The sequence below is a fragment of the Urocampus carinirostris genome, chromosome 7, assembly GCF_059441175.1.
Source record: "Urocampus carinirostris isolate Australia breed hairy pipefish chromosome 7, RoL_Ucar_1.0, whole genome shotgun sequence".
Lineage (NCBI taxonomy): Eukaryota > Metazoa > Chordata > Actinopteri > Syngnathiformes > Syngnathidae > Urocampus > Urocampus carinirostris.
In genome coordinates this window covers 1,453,887-1,480,973 of record NC_142355.1, presented here as the reverse complement: position 1 = coordinate 1,480,973, position 27,087 = coordinate 1,453,887, and the positions used below count along the sequence as shown (strand labels likewise).

The window sequence follows — 27,087 nt, the reverse complement described above, 5'->3', positions numbered from 1 at the left end:
TTGTCCATCAAGCTTGCGACCAACCAAAAGGCCATTCAAACTAAAAAAAAAAATCGCTATTTTTATGTAACTTGTGTTTTCTACCGTGGCATGTTTATTTATCTCTGTATTTGTTTTGCTGTATACTTGGTTACGCAATATTGCAATGCATTTTTGAGTTTGCGTTTTGCTCAATAAAGCATTCCAAAAATAATAATAACGATAATAATAAAAGATAGAACCTTCTACAAGGTTTCCGCCGCCCGGTTTTCTTTTTATTCAACAGCAAAAGTAGTCTTAAAATGACATTTGAGCAGAAAACACCCTAAGGGTATTTTTAAAAAGGTTTCAGACTCGTTGTTTTTATCGACTTAGGTGCTACATTGTTTTCCTGTTAGCATGCTAACGAACTCAAGAGGGCGCTGACGTGGATGCGCAAAGCGGTCGCGCCGATGAAGTTAAACGAAGAAGAAGAAAAGCGGAAACGACAACCAAGAAACGACCGACCGCCCGGCTCCCTCGACGTCGCCTCCTTCTTCATCTTTTTCTCTTTCTTTCCTTGTCGAGAAACTCGGAAAATGTCGGCCAAACTGTCTAAAAATCTGTTGCGCATGAAGGTAAGTCACGCTATCGGCTAGCGGAGCTAAACCATCAGGCGCACGTGTAAACATTTGTCCGGAAGTGACGTCACCCATGTGTTTTAGTTCATGCAGCGGGGCATGGACGAAGATGCCAAAAAGCAACTTCAAGATGGCGAGAAGAGGATGATCAGTGACGAGCATTGGTACATCGACTTGCCACAACGACGCATGCAAGAGTAAATTCCCTACACTCACATCAGCAACGTCAACATTTCATAAAGAGAAAAAGCTCAAAATTGTATAAGAATGCCATCCTCTCATCAGAAGATCCAAATCACAGGACAGTGTTCATACGGGTGCTTGAAATCCTCGAAATATAATGTTATGTTTTTAGGAGTAGTGCTTGTAAACAACCGCTCTCCGGTTGCGTTCCCTATGGTGCTGTCCTAGGAAGCATCATATCTTCCTACAGGAGATGCTACACCTAAACAGGGTACCATGATGCAAGAGTTGCATATCGATTACGGACGTGCAAAAATATAATGGTCCCAGTGGTAAATTATAACGAGAAGACCTCCATATTACTGTCATTTTCCTATCACCCATATGAGGACAATATAAGAATAATCATTTCTTCAAAGTAGTTTCTTTTAAGTGTAAAGTGCTACATGCACAAAGAAGAATGCAATCTACCAAGACGCACACCATTTTTCATCTTTTCATTTGGCTAAAAATTATTTCAGCTCCCTCTACGTGAGGTTCACGATTTGTTAAACACATTTCTCAGCTTACACTTACTTTAAATAATGCACCTCTATAACGATAGTTTGGGTATTTTTGTTGAGTATTTATTCAATATTGTTTTTACCGCTAGCTGCTAAAAAATACACACTGTCCCTATAAAATATTGCCTTTTAAAAATATTTTTACTCTCATCGCTGTTACAAATTCAGTGAAACACGGATTTGTTTCTCAAAGCACATACACTTTTAGTGATAACAATAATTCAAATTTTGCCAATTCAGATGAAACTTTGAGCTCTTTATGCTAATGAGGGAACAATTAAAAATGGTTGCCATTGTATTTGAAGTTTGAGTATTGCCAATCATGGTCCACAACCTAAGGATAGTCAAAAGCTGACTGTGGCCATTTCTTGTCCACAACATAAAGTATTTTGATTAAGAAGTGATTCAAAAGAATGAAACAAAAATGCATCCAGCTATTTCAATGACGGGGACACTGGGGACAAGACTCATTTTTTGTCAGTAGAGCTTTTTGAACCCATTATCTGAACCGCTTATCCTCAGTAGGGTCGCGGGGGTGCTGGAGCCCATCCCAGCTATCTTCGGGCAGTGGGCAGGGGACACCCCGAACTGGTTGCCAGCCAATCACAGGGCACACAGGACAGACAAGTCACTCGCTCATTCCGACCTAGGGGCAATTTGGACCGGCCAATTGACCTGAAATGCATGTTTTTGCAATGTGGGAGGAAACCCACGCAAGGACGGGGAGAACATGCAAACTCCACACAGGGAGGTTCAATCTCATGACCTCAGAACTGTGAAGCACAACGCGCTATCCACTGTGCCGATGTGCTGCCCGCTTTTGGAACCATTTTATGCATATATGTATTATTTGAGAGAGGATTAAAAAGACCGATGCAGGCTGTCTCTTGCGGATCCTTGGTTTAGAAACTGCTTCTATGTCCCTCGCCAGAAAAATGGAATTATTGTGTTTATATAATTCCATTTTGAACTTTCGGTGGGCAGGATTAAAGCGCCCGATGGGCCGTATGTGGCCCGCAAGCCGTCATCTGCCCACCCTTGATCTGAGGACTGTGAGACCCTGAGCTTTTAGGATTTTTCTCCATCTCCTTGATCATTTTGTTTGCTCCACACCAGGAACCTAGTGGTGGAGGAACCAAGCGTGGTGCCGCTGGAGGGGCTTCTGTACGGCCGCCTTTCCTTCCGAGGCTTCAATCCCCAAGTGGAGGTGGGTTTGATTATTCTAGTCCAGGGGTAGGGAACCTATGGCTCGGGAGCCTTATACGGCTCTTTTCATGAGTACGTATGGCTTCGAAATAAAATGTACTATTGCACATCTCTCTGTGGCGTTCCAAAGTCAAGTGATTTCATCCCGATTTTGATCCATAAAAAGCCAAAGAAACTTCATGCAGAAGTTCAATAAGAAACCATTTCAACTGATAAATAAAAACGCTGGCAAAGGACTTTGATTGGGTGAGCAGTACAGGTGGGCGGATCCCTGCACACAGCCCAAGGCACTTCCTTCTCTCTCTCGCTCAGTGCAGTCTACACCCAAAGTGAATATGACTATATGCTTACCGTTTGCAGTCATTTGTGACATTTTTACAAAAGAACTTTGCATGCACCTTGTTTTGAAACCGTTAAGGACAAATTTCATGGAAAAAATTGCCTCAACACTCTTAACTGAAGGTGGATTACGAATTGTAAATGGCATATTTACATTGATTTGGGACACAGGATTTGCCATTATTATCATTTCATACATTTGATGAGGTCATCAAATGACACAGTGAAATAGAATTAGCTTTTGTCTAGAGAACGTGTTTTTTCAATTTTGTCTGAAAATATATGATGTGGCTCTCTCAATTTCTTTTTAAAACTTTTTTTGCTTTTATGGCTCTTTGGGTCAAAAAGGTTCCGGACCCCTGTCCTAGTCTCCTCCTCACTCTGCCCGACCCGACTTCCTCTTTTGCCCCCTAGAGGCTGATGGCGCAAATGAACCCGGCGCCGGCCCAGCAGGAGGCGGCAGATTTCGGGAAAATGCCGGCGGACGTGACGGACGAAGAGATGGCGCTCAGGTGGGTGGGAAGACCCCGCGGACGGGTCTCGCTGACCGTGCTGACCCTTCTGGTTGTCTCGCAGGTACGAAGGTTTGGTGGCCAGCCTGAGGAACAAGTTTGCCCGCAAGAGAAACCGGAGCGCCGTCGCGGACAAAGACGACGTCCCCGAGGAGGACAACAAGAAAAAGTTCCTCAAACCGAGCCCCTGACGCACATGTGTCGGGGTCACCCAAGAAAAGGACTGGATTTCGGGTGAAAGAAGACTTTTTAATTTGCTCTAGGAGGGGGGGTGTATTATTTCGCACGACGACTGGCACGGGGGTTATCGAACAACAGGAAGTGCTTTTTGCGGCCTTCTATCGGGACAAGCGGATGTGAAAGGAAGCGTGGACGAGGAGAGGAAAGCCTCAGGCAAAGTTGCTCTTGAGGAAGTTGATGAGTCCGTTGGTGGAGGCGTCGTGAGAAGAAACCGGAGCGCCGTCGCGGAGCTCGGGTTCGATCTTCTTGGCCAGCTGCTTGCCCAGCTCCACGCTTAGGCACAAAAACAAATTTTGAAAAAAAATGAGTGAGCGGCGTCATACCCGACCCAAACTGGGTCCGGGAAGGGACAAACTCACCCCCATTGGTCGTAGCTGTTGATGCCCCAGATGATCCCTTGGACGAAGATCTTGTGCTCGTACATGGCTGAACACACACGTTTGTCAATATAAATCGGCGTTCGAGTTTTTTTGTATTCATCACTCAGAACTTCAACGTAAATTGAATAGAAAGCATAAGGATGCCAATTCTAAGCAACCTTCACATCTGCATCGCACCTGAAGCTGTTGCCTTTTCGTTACCCCTGCACCACAACGAGTTTAAGTTGCAGTCCTCGTTCCAAACGTTATTTTTGAACCAGACTTTTTCAATTTTTAAATGTACGTATGCAAAATTACTGAAATATATGCCGAATTATATCAAATGTGGTTATTTTGGTGGAATGTGGAGCAATTGTGTTTAGAACTGATTTTCTATATGTTGACCAAATATATTTTTATGAAACTATTCAGGAAATTCATTCCTTTTTATCTTTTCTTGATGAAATCATCCCAAACATCTCAGGGATTTTCTCAGTAAACTAAGATGAATTTGTGCTGGGTTTTTGTATGGTCTCACTGGATGAGCAATTTGAGGAGGAGCGCCCCCAGAATGGCGGGAAGCCCCCCAAAGGAGAACAGAGACGGCACTGACCGATGAGCGCTCCCAGCATGAAGGGCGTCAGCTTCTTGAAGACGATGGAGTTGCTGGGCTTGTTTCCCTCAAACACCTTCAGAAAGAAATGCAAAACATGAAGTTAGACACTTCTTTCTTCAACATGACGACGTTTTCACAGAAAGTCCATCAAAGTTTTCACATTTTGTTGTGTTCTCGTAAGATCAGGTCAATTTGGCAATTATCTTCAAATGATATTTGTGAAAAGAAAGAATTGGACCCTGTTGAAATTTGCAGAGGCTGTTGAGAGCGCCTTTGCGTTTACAATTCTTCTATTTTTAAAACTGCCTCTTCCGGATTATAAGGCACACTTTTGAATTTCTGTCCAATTTATTATTGGGTGATTCTTAGACTTGTTGTGTCTGTGGTGCAATATGGCACTATTCTCCACAGCAAATGGGCTTTTATTTTTCAACACAAGGATACTGCTGGAAGTGCTAATTTCCCTACGGGGATGAATAAAGTATCTATCTAATGAAGGAAAAACAACAAGGTCAAGAAGGTAAGTAGTCTGTTCAGATGTTCTGACCAACTGTGTAAGATTATCAAGACTCGTATCACTAAAGCGAAGAAAATAATCGCTGTTGCGCATTTCCTATAACTTCTATATCTTTGATGCATCACAAATCTCTTCCTGGATAAGTTGAATCTTAAAGCCATCTAAGATCACCCGTAGGTGTCATGCGAGAGCCGCCACTCGATCAAATAAGAATTTAAGGTTGATTTTATGTACAGCCACCATCACCCAAGTCATTGTAACATTCATCCATATCAGTAGGTGGCAGCAGAAAGCTTTCTGCGTTTTCTGCTCATGAGGTTTTACAGTATATTCAATGACTTATTCGTTTTAAGATTGCACTGCAAAAATCAAATCAAAAAATGGTGTGCATCATTTTGCTGATTTTAATATATTATACTACAGCCGCAACAAATAGAACACTTTTTTTGTTCCACTGGCAGATTAGTTTTGTTCCCTTTTTCCTAGAAGATTAAAAAAAAATGATAACTTGGAAAACAGGTTAAAGAAATGGAAAATAAAAAAAATGACAGACGACACGTTTCCTTATAACATGTTAAAAATGGTTGCACTGGAGAGTCATGTTTGCTCATTTTAAAGCATAATTCTTGTTTAGGGGGAAAAAAAAGATGACAAACGTAGTAACACTAGCAAAATTGTGGATGAGCAAAATAAATAATGCGTATAGCCCCTGTGATGCTGACCGAAAATGAAAAGAACATTTTAGACCGTCAACGAAGGCAACATGATCATTTAAGCTTTAAAAATTGTATTGTGAAGACCCTTTTGAGACGTTTGTAGTGGAAAAAAATAAATGGGATTTGAAATTGAACGTTATCGGTCGTTGCTGGAAGAATGATGCCAAGCGAATGCAATTTGATTCGTTACTGCGGCACCCACCGACGACAACACCGAAAGAAGACTTGTCATGTCTGTGGTGCAATATGGTACTACTCTCCACAGCAATCAGGCTTTTTCATCCCGCTAGATAGCCCACCCCCCCAAAAAAGACTACCTTATGAGGGAGGAGTTTGTCGAGCGCCGGTCCAGTCACGCCGGCAGCTTCCAGTTCCTTGCGAGCTTCCGCCGGTGTTTTTCCTCGCATCAGGGCTTCCGTTTGCGCCAGGAAGTTGGCGCACAGGATCTGGAAACAAAAGGCACATTAACAGACGAGGTACGGGTGCTTGAAATCCTTAAATATGTTGTGTTTTCAACGCCAGGAAAATGCTTGAAGATTGGGCGAAGTGCTTGAAATTGTTGTTCCATGTTTCTTGGCAGGCCGACTAATAACCACACAATAAAAAGCAGTGAAAATGACGCCAAGACGCCTGCTCTGGTGGGTTGCCATTATGGTGTTATGTGAAGGGTCACTGCCCCCTACTTGTTGCACCCAAGAGGACAGCTCTATTTAAGCAAACACTCTTTTTGGCTCAGCTCACTCAGAGGAGCTGGCTTCCAAACGACTCCTCGGATCTTAAATTTTTTTTTAATGCTATATTGTCAAAAATTATAAAACATTATGCTCTAAACTATTTAGTAATTGGTCATGTCATATGTTTAGCATGTCATATGTTTTAAATATAAATTAAAATCTTCCCAGATCTACAAAAAGGGTAAAATACAAAACAATTTTGGCTTTATACATACTGAACAGATTTAAAGTCGTATCAACAACAAAATCCCTGAGAATGCAAAACGATAAAATAAAAATATGAACTTTTCAGTGCTATAAAAGATCAAATGAAAACAATGAAAAATTTCAACTACGGTAATTTTAATCAATCTAGACAAAAATCCCCTGAAAAACAGGCCAAAAAGTTGAATTAAAATAATTAAAACAAAAAGCAAAAGATCAGCAGTCTCTAAGATTAAAAGATTGAATGCATTCTGCTTCGGCGCAATCAATACCATTAAAATGAATTTTTTCTGCTCTCTATTGTTATTTCTTTTTTTTTGTCTTCTGTACTGAACTCCATTATTACCACAACACATATCATAACAAGTCCTTTGTGTGTTTGTAAACAAGTGTGACGTAGCATTGTTGAATCAGAATGGCAGAATTCATGTCAGTTTGTAGCAGCCCATTGACACAAAAAGATCATGGGAACAGCTTAAAATAGCTGCAAAAAAAACAAAAAACTTTTTGGGAACCGCGCTGGATTACTTCAGCTCATGTTTTAAAAGGACGTACCATTTAGACTCTACGATTGGCATAAATGAAAATTGGCGAATGATTTTTTTTAAACTCAGCTGGCAATAATGCTCAATTCTTTTGAGAGTTATTTATTCAAGAAAAGTGCGATCTTCCTCCACATTAAATATGTTTGAAGAAATGGCAAGTTTTATATTCAATCATATCTTATGTATTGACTTATTTTACACTACTTTTAAATGCACTAGTATTACAATTTAGAACAGTCTCCATGCAATAACTTGTAAAATAGTTTTGCCTATTTGGCCTGACAGTATTTCACCTCTCCTTTTAAGTCTTTATTCCGACTTTATCCTGGAGTGCCGTGTCTTTTCTCGTTCATGTTATCAATGACAAATACCGTATTTTCCGCACTATAAGGCGCACCTAAAAGCCTTTATTTTTTTCAAAAGCTGACCAGGCGCCTTATAATACAGTGCGCCTTATTTATGGATCAATATTAATTCGCAAAGTCTTCCAACTAACTAGCAGCCGCCGACTAGATTTTCCCCCGAACGCCAAGTAGTCCGCGGTGTATGCTGGGATTTATTTACCGGCGTTTCATTGGCTAACCAATGTGTCAATCATCATTTGAATCGATCGCTATTGGCTTAAGTTATTCGGAGGTCAAGGGGCGGATCCTTTTTATCATTTACAGGCTGGCATTGGCTTAAACGGCAAAACAAAGCCTGCAATTGGCCGAAAAAGATGAATGTGTATAGCACGAGGTTTGACGGCATACAGAAAGCATTTATTACTATACTGTATTTGTATTTTTATTCTCCTGGATTTACTACACTCACGGATATAAGAGGACCACGGCTGCACATTATTATGAACACAACGACTTCGGTGAGCTACTCCGGCTATATATCTTGTTTCAGACTGAACTCGATGTTTCTGTGATAAGTGGTGCAGATAATGGCTGGAATGGAGTGTCTATTTTTAAATTCAACTCAATTCCAAGTGTTTATTGTCATATATACAGTAAAGTTGCGAGCGAAAAAGAAAATAGAAACTAAGGAATGGTTGGCATTTCTTGAATCCCAAGACTTTAACCTTCCGAATGATGGAACGATGCATTTGAGTGACATCGTACAGACACCGTTTCCGTATATGTCCGAGACACGTATTTGCGTCTTTGCAAGCTTTGGGAATGTTAAGGGGGTAATCAGTTGGACTGAACTATCTGACTGTTTTGTCCATGTTCCCATTGTAGCGCCTTATAATCCGGTGCGCCTTATCTATGGAAGATATAGGACCAAAAATATTTTTTCGGGGTGCGCCCTATAACCCGGTGCGCCTAATAGTGCGGAAAATACGGTAACTCATTTCAAGTTTTAAAATGTACATACGGCATTGCCATCTGCTGGACAAAAATAGAAGGCGCACAAATGGAAAGCACAAATTGTACCCTTACAGCTCAATTCAAGACTTTCGAAATGCCTTTTGAAATCAAATTGAAGACCAAGTCGACACAATTGAAAGCCACAGGTCCCTGAAAACTAGGACAAACGGGCTTCCTTCCCAGGGCCAACACCCCCCTAAACCAATGCAGACAACTGTGAAAAAATATGTTTTCCCCCTCTTTTTGTTGTGATTAAGGGCGTCACAAATGAATAAATAAAGAAATAAAACACAAATACTTCTTGCACACAAGAGATGGTGCGACCGAAAGCGAATCGCCGTTTTGATACTTCCAACATTGCGCTCACGCCATGTTTCCACCAAAGCAAATTGGTGGACTATCCAAAATGTAACTTCATCTTTTGTGTTCAAACAAATTCAAGAGTTCAGATTTGATAGACTTTCACTAATCAGAGAGATTAGACGGGAACTGAAAAAGCTGGGGTCAATCATGGACAATTCATGACATCCACTGCACAGCATCATCTCCAAACGGAAGAGCAGCTTCAGCGACAGACTGCTGTCACAGTCAGGGTTGGGTAGGGTTACTTTAATTTGATTACTTTCAATTACTTTTGGATTATTCCAATACCAGATATGCTAATAAAAGACAAAAGAAACTAAATATGAATAAAATGACTAAATTTTGCAGACTTGGGGAGTAATGGAATACATGGAACGGCAAAAAGCGGATTTATTTTGATTTTGTTTCTGTGGCATTTGATGTTAGTTTTGCCGGAGATCAAAGCCAGGAGAGAAAGCTTACCACGTGTTGTGAGTCATCATTTTATTCATATTTAGTTTCTTTTGTCTTTTATTAGCATATTTGGTATTGGAGTAATCCAAAAGTCATTGAAAGTAATCAAGTTAAAGTAACCCTACCTACCTAACCCTGGTCAGAGTCTTGTTCCACGGACAGACTGAGGAGATCATTTCTTCCTCATGCCATGAGGCTCTTTAATTCCACCCGGGGAGTAAAAGCCCACATGAAACCCCACCCCCACATTTGCATATTACCCTATTTTTATGACAGTGTGTATTTTCCGTAGTACTATTGAAATACTCTATATCAACACGTTATATTGGGTATTTTTGTATTCTATATCTTTTATTTTATCATTTTATTTTTCAACACAAGGGATACTGCTGGAAGTGTGAACGTCACATGCGCTCCGTTTCTCGGCGCACAAAAGAAAGACCGAGATGTCAGATTTTGCAAACGTTTGCGCAACCTCCGCAGGGCAAACAGCCAAAACTGGTGACGCAACAGGCGCTTGCGAAAGGGGCCGAGTCACGCCCGATTGGCCAATGATGAGCGCCATCGCACGCTCGCCATTGTTGCCCTCACCTTGTGGTGCAAGTTGTCCCTGATGGGGTTTTGAGACTGCGCCGGAATGAGGAAGTCGGCGGGAATCAGGCGAGTGCCTGCGGACGAAAACAAAAGTGAGCGTGCGCGGACGCCAGAGTAATCATCGTGCAAGAGCGCCACCTTGGTGAATGAGCTGGTAGAAAGCGTGCTGTCCGTTGGTGCCCGGCTCGCCCCAAACGATGGGGCCCGTGTGGTACTTGACCCGACTCCCGTCCTTGGTGATGTACTTGCCGTTGGACTCCATGTCGCCCTGCGGAAGCAATACCATGAACGGCGTTTTTTTTTTAAAATCCCGAACAGGGTTCCAACAGAAAATTCAAGACTTTTTAAGACTTACAGTCAACAACAAAAAATACGAATGGAACAAACAAAACTAAAGAAACGCCACATGAATGTTTACTTTGAATCCAAATTTGGTCTAGTTGAAAAACAAACTAAAAAACAATCCATTAAAAGGAAGTTTACAGTCCATCACGGATCCTCAGGACCAAAGTGGCAGAGAACTCCCAATTCCCCAAAACTCTTCTGCTACATTGGTGAAGGATCTTTATCGTATAGCCTGATAAATGACTTTCTACTCCAGTGTAAAACTTTTGGGAAAAACACACAACTGCTATAATCATGACCAATTTTAAGAGTAGCGTCATAAAAACGCTGTACTACCTGGATGAAGACAATTGATAAATATTACAAAATCTTTCAATTTTCAAGACTTTTGAAAATCAGATTTAAGACCCATCCATCCATTATCTGCACCGCTTATCCTCAGTAGGGTCGCGGGGGGGGGGGCTGGAGCCCATCCCAGCTATCTTCGGGCAGTGGGTAGGGGACACGCTCAACTGGTTGCCAGCCAGTCGCTGGGGACACAGGGACAGACAACAAGGGACAGACAACGAGGGACAATTTGGATTGGCCAATTAACCTGACATCCATGCTTTTTTGGAACGTGGGAGGAAACCGGAGTGCCCGGAGGAAACCCACGCAAGCAAGGGGAGAACATGCAAACTCCACACAGGAGGTTCAATCTCATGACCTCAGAACTGTGCCGCACACGCACTAACCACTGCGCCGCCGTGCTGCCCAGATTTGACAGCCTTTAATGCCTATTTAAGCCTTATTTTGAGAATGTTGAATTCAATGCCTTTTAAGACTTTTCAAGGATCCCTGGGAACTCTGGGTTGGAAACCTATGTCCCACCGGACAGATATGGCTCTTTTCATGAGTCAGAGCTAAAATGCTATTTGTGCGAATTTCTACTGTAGCGTTCCAATTCCGATCAGCTCAAATACGAGTTTGGTGCGTGCATAGCAGAAGCAACGCTGATATGGATGAAGGTTGGGTCTAGTACAAAAGGGCACAGTCTTACAGTCCAGGTGTCACACCAACAGATATCATTTTGGCTCTCCATGGCTAAAGAATCCTTCATAAGGAAGCTCATTAAACAATGTAGGTTCATTGTTGAGACACTTGATGATAAAAAAGCTACAGAACAAACTGTAATCACCCCAAAACGCTATCTGAGCACACAGAACATTTCGATTGGGTGGGCAGCTCTCTGCACACACAGCACGCTGCCCTCTCTCTTATACACGCCCACTGCACTGAAGGGGAATACATCCATCAACTTTTAGTTTGCAGTTTTTGTGAATTTTTTACAAAAGAGCTCTGCTTGCACCTCGTTTTGAAACCATTACCGGTATTTACCCCAAAAATGAAGGTCAAAATGAGCCTCAATGATTTGAAGTCACCGTGGGAGGGAGACAAGTTTAAAGTGGTATATTTGTTGGAATGGGAGACAAGAGTCTGGCATTGTTTCATAAATTGAATGAAATCATCAAACAACACACAGAGAAATTAAATGTGCTGAAAGATTAGCTATTGTTTGGTGGTTTTGTGGAATTCTTTAATAGGATATAAGGTGCGGCTTTCTCAGAAAAACGAATGAAAAATATTTTTGCTATTATATCTCTTTTAGTCAAACAGGTCCCTGACCCCTGCACTAGTGTAAGACTTTGAACTCCCCTGTCTTTTTGTTGTAAAATGCCATTTCTGACTATCACGTCATTTGCCTTTAAACAAAAAACGGTTCTGGTTCGGTGTGGGTTAACCTGGAAAAAAACAAAATGTAATATCATCTGAAGTGACTCGGTCATAAATCTAGGTGCCATATTTGATCCTAATCTGTGGTTTTAGTTCCATGTGAAGAATCTGAATAGGATAGCTTGCCTACACCTCTGTCATATTGTGGAAGATTCGCCCGATAGCGTCTCAATCAGACACAGAGATTATAATTTGTGCGTTTGTTACAGCTCGATTAATGTCATGTTTTGCTCTCCGGTCCAACATATTCAAAATATTCATCGTCTTTGTCAAAAAAGACAAAACTTTGTTTGGAGTATCCGTTCATCCAATAAAGAAAAGGAAATCCAGAATCTCCATAAAACCCATTCATATCCCAATGTAAACATTAAAAGTGCAAACATGGCACCATAAAAAGCAGGATAGGTCAATGTTATAGTGCAATTTTGTCTAACAACATAATTTTATAAAGGAGTGCTACTTTTAAAGGATTTTATACGTTTGACTATGAAGGATTTTATACGATTGACTACAAATTACACATATTCAGTTTAGTGCAATAAAGATATTCACTGACTATGCTTTAGTTCAATGTACAATAAAAGGTCAGGGCAGGCTGTGTGAAATGCATAATATTTTGTCTAGGACATTTCTGATAACAGGAGGCGTGGGTGTGCTGACGCAAGACGACCAGAGATTGTTGGGCACAAAAGAACTACCTCGGCACGCCCACGGGAGAAGCCGAGACGCCATCTTGCAGGGAGAAGTTAACCAATAAGAGCAAGCATAAGTTTGCTGCAGACACATAGCCAATTGGGAAATAGTGGGATGCCTTTGATTTGTTTGTTGAAATATATAAATGATCCCGGGCAACTCGGATGGGGGCTGCTCTCCTGTTTGCACTTAGATCCGCTTTTAGGAATAATAAACATCCGTCCCAGTGTGGAAATGTCGGCCTTCCTGGTAATTTCTCTCTCAAAAAACGAGCGCCCGAGAATTGTTGGATAAACGTAGGTCGTGTTTGGTTATTGGAGTCAGATAACTAATTTGAGCAATTTGGTAAACGGTACATTTTAATAGTTAAATCCCAACACTTTCAAAAAGTTGGTGGCGGAGTGCGGGAAAACCGAGATGAGTCAGCAAACCAGTTCCCAAAACCCCTAATCTTTCACCGTGTAGTACTTGACTTTTTATTTCACATTTTTAGGTTTTGTTCCGCAGATGTTTTACTGGTCATTTTTATATTTCGGTGTTTCCTCATTTGGGGGGCCCGCATTGGTTGGTTGTGGTTCAATGGCTGAAAATCTTGATGCCATTTATTGCTAACCCTGTGTTTAAATTAGCCTCCCTCAGGTCCCTTGCCTCACATGTTTAGTCTGTGCCTTTGACATCGTCACATTTTATTTCTATTACTATTTCCTTTGTTTTTATTGTATTTTAATTGTTGTGTATGGGGTGTTTTGGGTTGGAATACAGGAGGGGATTGAATTGTATGAATACAGTAATCCCTCGGTTATCGCGGTTAATGGGGATCAAAACCACCCGCGAAAAGTGAAAATCCCCAAAGTAGCGACGCCCCTTCAAAAATGCAATTTTTTTTTTTTTTAATTATTTTATTTTATTATTATCATTTTTTAGACCTGGTTCGTGGGAACCAAACCCACCAGCAAAAAGTGAAAATCCGCGAAGTAGCGACGCCCCTTCAAAAATGCTTCATAAATAAATAAATAAATGAAATTATTATCTCATCTCATCAGCTGCACCGCTTATCCTCAGTAGGGTCGCGGGGCTGCTGGAGCCCATCCCAGCAATCATCGGGCAGTGGGACAAAGACATGCATTTAAAGTGAATTGGCCGTTCCAAATTGTCCCTAGGTGTGACTGAGCGAGTGAGTTGACTGAAATTATTATAATTTTTTTAAATTTTATTTTATTATTTTTTAGACCCGGTTAATGGGGACCAAAACCACCCGCAAAAAGTGAAAATCCGCGAAGTAGCGACGCCCCTTCAAAAATGCTTAAAAATATATATATATATATTATTTTATTTTATTATTATTTTTTAGACCCGCGAAGCTCTGAATCCACTGTAATGTTACCTGAAAAGTGCTTTGCAAATAATTTGATTTGATTTGACATGGCATCCTCCTCAAGGTTTCATATTTTCCTTATTCTGAGCTTATTACCAGCTCAGTAGCCTAGATGGTAGTGTGCCCGCTTTGAGACTGGGAGGTCGCTAGTTCGCGCCTCGGCCGAGACATACCTAATTGGTATAATGGCGGCGCCCTCTGTTGGCTGCGGCTGCATCGACTCGCTACAACGGGTCAGGTGTATCGACATTTCGTTCTGTGTACATTGTTACAAAGAATGACAATACAAAGGAATTATTATTATTATTATTATTGTGTTTTCCCTTGCCCGCCTGCCGGTTTCAGATCAGGGGATGTCGTCATTGGGGCCTGTGCAGTCCTTTGAGATTTTTGTGATTAAGGGCCAAACAAAGAAACGGGACTAGGCCATGTTTTCAACAAAGGTACGCACGAACCTGCTGGAAATAGGCGGCGAAGCGGTGCATGTACTGGTCGTAGGGCAACATGGCGTGCGTCTCGGCTTGGAAGAAGTTGACGTACCAAACGCCCAAAAGCGCCAGCAACGCCGGGAGGTTGCGTTCCAGGGGGGCCGAAGCAAAATGGTTGTCCTGCAACGCCACACTCGGAGTCAAAAGACGGCGGGACGGAGCGCTTTCCGATTCTGCCGCTCGCTCACCATCCAGTGGGCGCCGCTCAAGAGCTGTTCGAAATTCTCGAAGCCTGAAAGGAGAAAACGATTGGGCGGTTGGTACAAAATGCTGCAGCCACAAGAAATGTATGATAATGTCTGATAGATTTCTGCACTACAAGTCCCACAGTGCTTTGCAGCATCAAACTACATCCTGGATGGGGTGGAACAAGCAATAGGATGAGTCGAATGCGTTTGCATGCACGAGCGATGGATAAATGAAAGGACTGATCCAAATATTTCATAGTTGGACTAAATCCAAAATGGCATTATTGAGTGCGTTGACATCAATGATGGGCAAACTGCGGCCCGCGAGCCACATGCGGACTGGCAGGCTTTCGAATTTCGGCTGGTCGAAATATCACGACAATAGTCAAGTACTACTAAAACACGTTTTTTGTGGTGCTAACTTTGACCGTGTTGTCCTGTTGTGCGACTACAACACAAATAATACTACAGAAAAACAACAATTACAAAATTGGGGCGGCAGTAGCTCAGGAGGTAGAGCGCTCGTCTTGGGATCAAGGGATCCCAGTTCGAATCCCGGCTCGTCCGTGTTACATGTCGAAGTGTCCTTGGGTAAGACACTGAACCCCTAATACCCCCAATAAGCAGGTTAGCGTCTTATATGGCTGCAATACAATGCCGCTATTGGGAAATGTGAAGCACACTGTAAAGCGCTTTGGGAAGTCATTGACTTGAAAAGCGCTATAGAAATGCAGATCATTTCATTACATTTCATTTACAAAATGACTAAGAAAACAAATATCAAATTGTGTGCTTAAAAACAAGCACCCAAAACAGTATATTATTTTGGCAACCTTCTGAAAATAATTTTTTTTTTTACTTTCAACTAAAACAAGAAAGTTTGATGACATGACCCCGATTTGAGCTAACCTGCATTGGCTCCCTGTTAGCTTAAGATGTGATTTGAAGGTTTTCTTGGTATGATACCAAATCATGCATGGACCAGCCCCTTACTCGGAAAATACCGGTCTACTAGCGATCAAGAGTCAAGAAGAAATCCGCCGAGAAATATGTACTCATGAAAAGGGCTGAGTATGGCTCGCGGACCATAGGTCCCTGACCCCTGATCTACAGGTGATGCCGAGATGCAGAGTTGCAAAGTAAAAGCCATCTCTGAGACTGTCCACCCATAGGAGATGAATGTGGGCAGGAGAACACAGACATCAGGCGAGGTAGCGCGCTCGTCTTGGGATCAAGAGGTAGCAGGTTAGATTCCCGGTTCCTCTGTGTTATATGTCGAAATGTCCTTGGGCAAGACACTGAATCCCTAGCAGATAGGTAGCCTTGCATGGCTGCATGGCTGCTATTGGTGTGTGAATGTGTGTGTGAATGGGTAAGTGTGAAGCACATTGTAAAGCGCTTCATTGACTTGAAAAGCGATATATAAAATTCAGACCATCGGACAAAAAGTGACTTTTTGACACAAAACCCCAAATGGTCTGGACGATCATACACTTTTTAACGGCGGCCCGAGCGGGGGCGGGAACAAGGCGACCTACCGATGTGCAGCGCGATGGAGAGGCCGATGGCGGACCACAGCGAGTAGCGACCTCCCACCCACTGCGGAAATCGGCGTTAGCGTCAGACGTCACAAAAACAAAAAAAACACAATCGTCGGCGTCTACGTACGTCCCAGAACTCAAACATGTTGGCCGGGTCGATTCCAAACTCTTGCACTTTGACCTGAACGCGCACAAAAAGAAAGAAATCCAACATGTTTTATGTTCTAGATGACCCAAAAAGCCCAACGATGACGGCCTCGGACTCACCGCGTTGGTAGACAGTGCCACGAAGTGTTTGGCCACTGCGCTTTTCTGAAAAGAGAGACCGGGGACAACGTGCAGACACAAAAAATTGTGAGGGAAATCAGAGCGGGGACTCAGGTTCTGCCGGGCCAAAAGTCACAAAAGCGAGTCATTAAAAGCACTTACGTCTTTGGCAGTGCGGAGGAACCAATCGCGAGCAGATTCTGCGTTGGTGATGGTCTCCTGCGTGGTGAAGGTCTGCGGGCACAAATCCAAATCGTCACACCGGAGACACACAACAGCCTGATTCTGAGCCTGATTCAAGCTTGAATTGAAGCCTGAGATGAGCCCATTTCAAAGCCTGACTCGAGTCTGACTCAGAGCCCAGGACTAGCCTAATTCAAAGCTTGAGACGATACCTGATTCAAAGCCCGATTCGAGCCCAAAACTCACCTGATTTAAAGCTCGAGACCAGCGCTGATTCAGAGACTGATTCAAGCCCGAAACTAACCCGATTTAAAGCCAGAGACCAGCGCTGATTCAGAGACTGATTCAAGCCCGTAACTAACCCGATTTAAAGCCAGAGACCAGCGCTGATTTAGAGAGTGATTCAAGCCTGAAACTAACCCGATTTAAAGCCAGAGACCAGCGCTGATTCAGAGACTGATTCAAGCCCGAAACTAACCCGATTTAAAGCCAGAGACCAGGGCTGATTCAGAGACTGATTCAAGCCCGAAACTAACCCGATTTAAAGCCAGAGAACAGCGCCTATTCAGGGACTGATTCAAGCCCGAAACTAACCCGATTTAAAGCCAGAGAACAGCGCCTATTCAGGGACTGATTCAAGCCCGAAACTAACCCGATTTAAAGCCAGAGACCAGGGCTGATTCAGAGACTGATTCAAGCCCGAAACTGACCTGATTTAAAGCCAGAGACCAACAGTGATTCAGAGACTGATTCAAGCCCAGAAGTAACCCGATTCTAAGCCTGATACAAATCCCAACTCAAGATCCGATTCAGAGCCTGAATCCAAAAACCTAACATAAACTAGCCCAAGACAAGCCATGAATAAAAGCCTGATTCAAGCCCCGATTCAGAAACTGATTAACGACTAAAACGAGCCTGATTTGAAGCCAGATTCAAATCCTGATTTAAGCCCGGTACCACGACAAATGAAAAGCCCAATTCAAGACTCGATTCAAAGCCTGATTCGAGGCCGATCAGAGTCGGCGTAGCACCCACCTTGGAGGCAATGATGAATAGGGTCCTCTCGGGGTCCAGCTGCTTCAGCGTTTTGGCCAGGTGGGTCCCGTCGATGTTGGAGACGAACCAGACGTTGGGCCCGCCTTCTGAGTAACTCTTCAGCGCCTCCGTCACCATCAGAGGACCCTGGAGGGATCACGACACCCGTCACTCAAAAGCAAACCCCCGCAAGAGACGCCGCCATTAAGGAATCAACCATTAGTTGACGACAAAAATCGATCAAAAAACACACACACACACTGCCCGACTTAGTTGCTTCAGTGCTATATTTTGTATGATTATGGTTTATACACCAGCTCAGTAGCCTAGATGGTAAGGCGCCCGCTTTGAGACTGGGAGGTTCGGGTTCGCGCCCCGGCCGAGTCATTCCTAAGACTTAAAAAGTGGTCGGCGGCGCCCTCTCTTGGCTGCGGCTGCATCGGGTCAGGTGCAATCGACATTTCGTTCTGTGTACATTGTTACACAGAATGACAATACAAGGAAATTATTATTATATTATATATATTTAAGGCTTGTATAAATAACCTGTATTGTTGTGTACTCAAAAATAAACATTTCATAAAATAAAATGCTCTGTAAAGATAAAGTTGAGTTTAATTTACTTTAGGAAGAAGGGCTTCAAGAGGTCCTCCTACATCAGGGGTGTCAAACTCATTTTAACTCTGAGGCCACACGATAGTACAACATTCTCTCAGGGGTGGGGCTAGTAGATTAGAGAAAAAAAAAGAAATAAGAGAAAGAGAGGGGGAGAAAAGTAGAGGGTGGGACAAAGAAAGAGGAAGGGAGAAAGAGAGCGTGAGAAACAAAAGAAATAAAAAGAGAAACAAAGAGAGAAAGAGAACATGAGAAACAAATGAGATAAAAAGGAGAAACAGAAAGAGAAGGAGAGAAAGAGAGGAGAAAGCAAGAAAGAGAAAAAGAAAAGAGATAAAAGGAAAAAAGAGGAAGCAAAAGAACGTAAAAAGATACAGAGAGAAAGAGACAAAGAGGAACGAAGAAAGAGATAAAGAGAGTGGGAAGGAAAGAGAGAGAGAGAGAGAGAGAGAGAGAGAGAGAGAGAGAAATACAACTAAGAGAGAGAAAGAAATACAAGTACAGCATTTGTGAGAGGCACCTGGCTTTGGCAACATCATGTGGACATGTTTTTACCTGCAGCTCGTTTTTCTCTTGCGCTTCTCTCAGCGTTGTCTCACAGACCGGATTCAATCCCTTTGCGGGCCTGATCCGGCCTGCGGGCCGCCTTTTTGACACCTCTGTCCTACGTGGTAAAAAGTGGCCGAAGAAAAGCGATCCGACCATTTTGTCAACCGCATCAAGCTTTCTTATTCCACTTTCGTTTCAAAATAAAAAAAACTCGCCTCTTCACACCAACCATGTTGAATGGAGGCTCGAGATATTATACAATAAGTTCCTAGAATGTGCAATGCGCATGAATGATGTCAGTAAGGCGACAAATGAGAGTGTACGGAAGCGCGAGAGTTGAATTTTGGAGAGAGTTCGGTTTGATTTCAATCAACGGGTGCTGACGTTGTCGCTCTCCAAAGAGACCGCGAACAAGGAGCAATCCATTACCCACATAAATAAATGAATAAATAAATAAATAATACATAAATAAATTTATAAATATAAATAAAACGACAGGCTACATTGGTGGCAGTGGTGGGATTATGAGCAGCTGAAGGAGAGATGTTTACACAGTACCGTATTTTCCGCACTATAAGGTGCACCTAAAAGCCTTTATTTTTTTCAAAAGCTGACCATGCGGCTTATAATACAGTGCGCCTTATTTATGGATCAATATTAAGTGGCAAAGTCTTGCAACTAAGGCAAGCAGCCGCCGACTCGATTTTCCCCCGAAGGCGGTGTATGCTGGGATTTATATACCGGCGTTTCATTTCCTAACCAATGTGTCAATCATCATTTGAATCAGTCACTATTGGCTAAAGTTATTCGGAGGTAAAGGGGGCGGATCCTTTTTATCATTTACAGGCTCGCATGCTAAAGGGGCGAAACAAAGCCTGCGATTGGCCGAAAAAGATGAATGTGAATCACACGTTGGGTTGCGCTACGGCATAGAGAAAACATTTTTTTACTATTCTGTATTAGTAAATATTTGACTCTCCTCACGGTTGTAAGAAGACCACGGTTACGTATCATTAATGAACGTGAAGGCTGCAAGAGAACTTAGGTGAGCTATGCGGATTTATATTTTCCCGGTATCTTGTTTTAGAACAATCTTGATGTTTCTGTGATGAGTCTATTTTTAAACTAAATTCAATTCAAAGTGTTTATTGTCACATGCACAGTAAAGAACCCCGTTTCCCTGCACAATCAAATTCTTACTTTGCTGTACACACAGTTGCCAGCAAAAAATAAAATGGAAACTAAGAAATGTTTGTTTGGTGACATCGTACGGACACTGTTTCCGTATATGTCTGAGACACGTATTTGTTTCTTTGCAAGCTTTGGGAATGTTAAGGGGGTAATAAGTTGGACTGAACTATCTGACTGTTTTGTCGACGTTCCCGTTGTAGCACCTTATAATCCGGTGCGCCTTATGTATAGCAAATATAGGACCAAAAACTATTTTTGGGGGGTGCGCCCTATAACCCGGTGCGCCTTATAATGCGGAAAATACGGTAACTAGGAAGAGTAAGCAGATGTTTTTTACTTTCGGGTGGATGCTGTGTGACCTCCCACAGTGCCACACGCTGGTAGCAGCGGGAAGAAACACTACAGTAATGTCCTCCACTCGAAAAAAAGGTGCACACGATACAAAATCTAACTTGCAGCAATGTCCGGATATTTTTCCACATCCCGAAAAATTGTTCGTATTTATCGTTTTGCGTAAGTTAAATGGTGGTAAGTAGGGGAGCGTCTGTAGGCAGCTCTGAAATCTTTTAGACTGTTGTCACCAGCAGGGTCGGGTAGGGTTACTTTAACTGGATTACTTTCAATGACTTTTGGATTACTCCAATACCAAATATGCTAATAAAAGACAAAAGAAACTAAATATGACTAAAATGATGACTCACAACACGTGGTAAGCTTTCTCTCCTGGCTTTGATCTCTTTGATCTCCGGCAAAACTAACATCAAATGCGACAGAAACAAAATGAAAATAAATCCAAACAGCTTGCCAACATCATTTTTGCCGTTCCATGTATTCCGTTACTCCTCAAGCCTGCACAAAAGTTGGTCATTTTATTCATATTGAGTTTATTTTGTCTTTTATTAGCATATTTGGTATTGGAGCAATCCAAAAGTAATTGAAAGTAATCCAGTTAAAGTAACCCTACCAAACCCTGGTCACCAGACACGTTTTTCCAACAGAGTGAGACATCTCGCATGAATATAATCTCTATAAAGGCGCTCACGAGCAATCTCAAGTGGTTACTAACAGAAATGACGGCCAAGTAACAACATTTATAAAGATTGGGAGCGTTTTAACCTGGAAACAGCTAAAAACAAAAAAAAGACTACTCGGAAAGTTTGAAAAGCAGATCTTGCGTATCATGGCAGTAGCTTAGTGACACACAAACATTTAAAGAGAAAGCACGTAGGAGAGTCTGACTCGCCTCCATAAAATTGAAGTCACATTCAAGCCAATTTGGGCGGCAGTAGCTCAGGAGGTAGAGCGATCGTTTTAGGATTAAGGGATCCCAGTTCGAATCCCGGCTTGTCCGTGTTACATGTCGAAGTGTCCTTGGGTAAGACATTGAACCCCCAATTACCCCCAATAAGCAGGTTAGCGCCTTACATGGCTGCACAGATCACGGCCGCTATTGGGAAATGTGAAGCACAATGTAAAGCGCTTTGGGAAGTCATTGACTTGAAAAGCGCTATATAAATGCAGATCAAATGCAGATCATTTGCTTTTGACGACAAGCATTGTTCATTTTTACACGTATATTTCTTTTTTTATTGTTGCCAAATCAAACTTCGAAAAAACACTATAAACTAATAATACTATAGCACAAAACTGTAAAAACAATAAATAAAAAATATATATAAATATGTGCCAGCAGTGTGTATGGAGTCTGCTATGTGCACTGCGATTGGCTCATGGCGTTTTAGGGCGGGGCTTAGCCATAACCGAATCGTCACATTCTTACTCACCAGGTCGGAGCCCCCGATGCCGATGTTGACCACGTCGGTCACGCTTTTGCCGCTGAAGCCTTTCCACTCGCCGCTGCGCACTTTCTGCCACAAAAGGCGAAAAATCAGCATCGCAGAGCGACGCGCGTGCAAACTTTCGCGCGGAAACCTGCGAGAAAAGCTTCATCTTGTCCAAAACGCGGTTCACGTGGGGCATGACGTCCTGTCCGTCCACCATGATGGCGCCGTTGGAGCGGTTGCGCAGGGCCACGTGCAGCACGGCGCGTCCCTGGAAAGGTGCGGCCAATCAGCACAGGTTTTTGTAAAGAAGGAGGCGGAGCCGAGCGACGCTCACCTCGGTGACGTTGATCTTGTCCCCGTGGAACATGGCTTCCCGGGCTTGCTTCACTCCTCGGGACTCCGCCTGTACGAGACACAACGATAAAAAAACGACGCTTGTGCGCCGTCCAAGGCATCGGTTTTTAAGGTAACCGTTTGCTAACGAGCATCGGCGACACCCGGCAGCAGGTGTTGTGCTATCAAAATGAAGGAGGCACTGCCCGTCTTATCCTGCAATACACCATTGAAGTAAAACGTCTTAAAAATTGCTGATTTTGTGGTGAGACAGAAAAAAATCTGCTCTGGTCTAGCGGACACAAGGGCAGACAATTGTCTCGTATGGTCTGCAATGGCTCCCCATTAAATATAGTGGGAAAGTAGGGCTGCAACTCAAGATTCATAATCGAAGAATCGGATTTCTTGAAGCGATTTTATTTTCTCGACTCGATATTGAAATTTTGCACGGATAGAAAAATGATTACACAAAACAACAGACAACTCTAGGATACAATAAAAAAACCTAAGTGTTTGACAAATAAACAAAAATACACAGAATTGAATGCTATACACCTGCAACTTGTGTAAGATAGTATTCTTCTACCACCTGATTCCAAGAACATATGACATTTAGACGCATCATATTAAAAAAATGTAGATAAAGCAATAAATTCAAATTGCTTTACCATTTCAAAAAATATCAAAAATGTGAACCCGCTTTGAAAACGGTCTTCAACAAATTTGTTTTTTGGGTTAAATCTTCCCAATGAGAAAATAATATACGATATGCTTAAGAATCTGCCCCTTGTGTTGAGATCAACATGACATCATTATCATTTTTTATATATATTATCAATTTATTTTCATACTTTTTCTCTGTATATCTGTAGCACTTTGTTCCCTTAAGAATTGCTAACTTTGTAGTGTTTAGCTGTTCCGGGCCAAATTATGTCATGATGCAATGTTCAATAAAAAAAAGGTTGGATACTTTTATAGAAACTGTCTCAAGGCGCCCTCTTCCAGACCAACGCGGTACTACAACATTCCAGCTCCACGGGATCCCATGCACTTATTTGCATTCAATTAACGTGCTTAGTGGCTCATAAATCAGCAATACGACACATCGATGAGGACATTAATCGCGGACCCTTTTAATAATCGATTTTATCGATTCGTTGTTGCAGCCCTACGGGGAAATACAATTATCAGTCAGCCCCAGCAAGTCGAGTCGGTTGCGATGCAACGCTAGCTTGCGACATTCCCTCAGGCACTTTCACAATAAAGCTTGCCGACTTCCTGATAGCGTTGGCCAAGTAGCGTCAAACGGCACAATCTTGCTGCTTCCAATTTTCTCGCCAACTTTTGGATTTTTGTCCCTTTCTAATGGTCTCATGGGGCGGCCATTACGACGTGCCAATGATTAGGCAAATACATGTGACATCAATATGTCGTCAGGACACCCAAAGAAATGTTATTGTATTTCTGGTACACAAAAAAGCAAATGAGAGAGAGAGGGAGGATGAGCAAGAGAAATAGAAAGAGGAAGGGAGAAAGAGAGAGAGAGAACAATGCTAAGAAAGAAAAAAGAGAGAGTGAGCCTAAGAGAAATGGAAAAGAGAGAAAAAAGAATGAATAAGAAAGAGAGAAAGAGGACCCTTTGCTCATATACGGCTCGACAAAAGGCTAGACTTACACTGTATATAGACGGATACAATTTTTGCTATACATAGACGGATACACCAGCGTTTATTTCGGGCAAAGGGGGCAGGAAAAGTAATATCCGGTAGAAAACAACCAATAGGCACGAGGGCTGTTTGGAGAGGGTGCTGCGTGGCATATATCATTAAGGTCTGTACTACAAGTCCCAGAGTGCTTTGGGTGGATGAGGGAAACCAGTCGCGTGGAAAAGGAAGGTACTAAAGCAACCGCTGCAGATTTTCAGGTTATTCTTTCGGCCGCGCGAGAAAATTGTGTGGCGGAGGAGAGTTTACCAGGTCCAGCAGCATCTTCAGGACTTCCTGCGTGATGAGATTCTTGGAGAAGTCCAGGAGGAGCTCGCCCTCGTCGCTCTCCACCTTCACGCTAGTGCCAACACACACACAAAAAATTAACCCTTTTGGAGCCTTTTACCATCTCTTTGTCACTTTCTCTCCCTCTGTTTTTCTTTTTATCTCCGTTTTTCTCTATCCTCTTTTTTTCTCACTTTTTCCCATCTTTTCTCCATTTGTCTCCTTTTTGTTTCTTCTCTTTCCATCTTTTGTCTCCAACTATCTGTTTTGTTTTTCCATTTTTTCTCTCTGTGAGTCTCTTATTTCTTTGTCATTCCCTCTCGGTCGATCTCTGTCCCCATTTCTTTTGCTCTCTTTTTCCATCTTTTTTCTTTTGCCCCCTCTGTCTCTTTAGTTCTTCATTTCTCTTTCATTTTGGTTTCTTTTTATTTTTCTCTTCTTTCCGTCTCTCTCCAAGTCTTTCTTTTTCTGTCCCCCTTTCTTTTTTTCTTCCTCCCAGTGTCTGTCTTTCTTTTACTCTTTTTTCCCTTTGTCTCTTTCTTTCTCCCTTTCTCTCCTATCTTTCAGCCTTTCCTTTTATTTCTGTCTCTCACTTTCTGTCCATTTCTGCCTTTCTCTACCTCCCTATCCTTCTATCTCTCTCACCTCCCTAACCCTGACCCTTTTTTGTCTCCATCTCTCCGTTTTGTTTTTCTGTCTTTTCTCTCTGTTGGCTCTTATTTCTTTGTCGATCTCTCTCGGTCTATCTCTGTCTCTCTTTCTTTTGCTCTCTCTCTCTCTCTTTGTCCATCTTTTTACTTTTGCCCTCTGTCCCTTTAGTTCATTTCTCTTTCATTTTGGTTTCTTTTGATATTTCTCTTCTTTCTGTCTCTCTCTCAGTCTTTTCTTTTTCTGTATCCCTTTCTTTTTTTTCTTCCTCTCAGTCTCTCTTTTTTTCCCCTTTTGTCACGCTTTCTTTTTCTTTCTCCCTTTCTCTACTTTTCGTTCTCTCTTTCTGCCTTTTCTTTTGTCTCTCACCTTCTTTCCATTTCTGCCTTTCTATACCTCCCTATTCTTCTATCTCCCTCACTCTTTCTCCCGTGGGCTCAAATGAGTATGACACCCCTGGGTTAGAGTAAAGAAGAGAAGGATGGAAAATAATAGAATCTAAGAAATGGTAAAATACTGTCCATATTAAATGGACTAATGAATGAAGCTATCTATGCTCATTTGCTTGAATGTTTGATAGAAGGAGTTATTTTGGGGGACATGACTAAGATGAGCCTTTGGCTTCAACCCGTTATTTTGGGGGGGTTTATCACGTGATAACATGAATGAAAGGATGGAAAAAAAAACAATAAATATATATATATATATATATATATAACATATATGAAGTATACACAATAATGCTTTTTAGAAAGGACGCTAAACGGGGGCGGGGTTCCGCATGGCGCACGTGCGGCAGCGCACGTCTACCAGCTCGTGACGTCATCACTGTTCAATCGAACGTCGGAAAGGGGGTTCTCATTTCCGACTGTTCTGATTTTTGGACAGGTGTACAGCTTGGAGAACGGAAATTTTTAGCTTCTGTGAAGCTCGCAGAGTAGCGTCTTGTTTTTAAAAAAGGGCTAACGGATGTATTCACAATTAATATCGAGTAATTTAATGGCGTCGTACGACGTTGACCTTGCGGCGACGTAAAGCGAGGGCGTCGAGATTTGGCCCTACCTGAAGCGGCGGAAGCGCTCGGGGTCGGCGGCGAACATGTCCCTCATGTTCAGGCTTCCTCCGTGGGCGCGGTGCCACTCCAGCAGCCGCTGGTAGTCGGGGTTGTCGCTCAGGAGAGACATGGCCACAACTAGAACCGAAATAAGAACGACGAGACGAGAATGTAGCCGCCGCTTAAGCTTCTCAACGCGGACTCCGGAGCCAGGAAGAGACGCTGAAAGATTGAGGGGCGGAGGAGAGGAGTGCCCGCCCCCTGATGATTTAGAGCCAATGAACGGCGGGGAGAATGAGTCCATGGGCGTGTGCAAAATTAAAGCAAGGAGGCGCGGCAGGTAGTAGGGCCGTGTGCATTCGGAAACAGTGGCATGTCGTTCGTGAACGAAAGAGCTTTATGAGCAGGCTCAATATCAATCAGGAGCCGGATCTCTTGTCTTCTCTTGTCTTTGTTTCCTTTTTCATAGCGGTTTACTTCTTTTTTTTGCCTCACTTTCATTTTCCCTCTCTTTTTTCCTTTTAGCATTTAATTTTTTTTTTAATTTTGTTTCTTTTTTTTCCAAAACCTTTTAGTTTTTTTCAAGCTGTTTTTCTTCTTGTTTTTTTTGTTTTTTCTTTAATTTTGTTCTTCTTTTTTCTTGCTTTTTCCTTCTAGTTTCTTGCTTTTCCTCTTATTTTTCTTTTCCTTTGACTAGTTTTTTTTTACCTATATTTTCTTGCTTTTTTTCCTTTTTCCTTCTTTTGTCTGTCTGTCCTATCTATCTATCTATCTATCTATCTATCTATCTATCTATCTATCTATCTATCTATCTATCTATCTATCTATCTATCAGGCTTTCTATCTGGCTATCAGGCTTTCTATCAAGCTATCAGGCTTTCTATCAAGCTATCTATCTATCTACCCTGGTCATATCACTCGACACAAACACAT

The 27,087-nt window shown here is 42.4% G+C and overlaps 2 protein-coding genes across 2 annotated transcripts; one reads left to right on the top strand and one right to left on the bottom strand.

The window, feature by feature from the left end:
• The first annotated feature begins 432 nt into the window (after positions 1-432).
• On the top strand, positions 433-4,428 carry mphosph6 (M-phase phosphoprotein 6). The gene is made up of 5 exons (XM_088339516.1): positions 433-596; positions 684-796; positions 2,462-2,552; positions 3,305-3,402; positions 3,467-4,428. Exons 1-5 carry the CDS (start codon positions 558-560, stop codon positions 3,591-3,593), a joined length of 468 nt encoding a protein of 155 aa, XP_088195642.1. The 5' UTR covers positions 433-557; the 3' UTR covers positions 3,594-4,428.
• On the bottom strand, positions 3,631-26,407 carry LOC148362080 (glucose-6-phosphate isomerase-like). The gene is made up of 18 exons (XM_088339515.1): positions 26,163-26,407; positions 24,435-24,525; positions 22,463-22,531; positions 22,277-22,396; positions 22,129-22,212; positions 17,990-18,136; positions 16,934-17,005; positions 16,772-16,816; positions 16,632-16,685; positions 16,502-16,562; positions 14,964-15,007; positions 14,743-14,895; positions 10,240-10,369; positions 10,099-10,175; positions 6,168-6,296; positions 4,615-4,690; positions 4,002-4,068; positions 3,631-3,915 (listed from the first exon to the last, which is right to left on the bottom strand). Exons 1-18 carry the CDS (start codon positions 26,282-26,284, stop codon positions 3,792-3,794), a joined length of 1,665 nt encoding a protein of 554 aa, XP_088195641.1. The 5' UTR covers positions 26,285-26,407; the 3' UTR covers positions 3,631-3,791.
• Between the last annotated feature and the right edge of the window lie 680 nt (positions 26,408-27,087).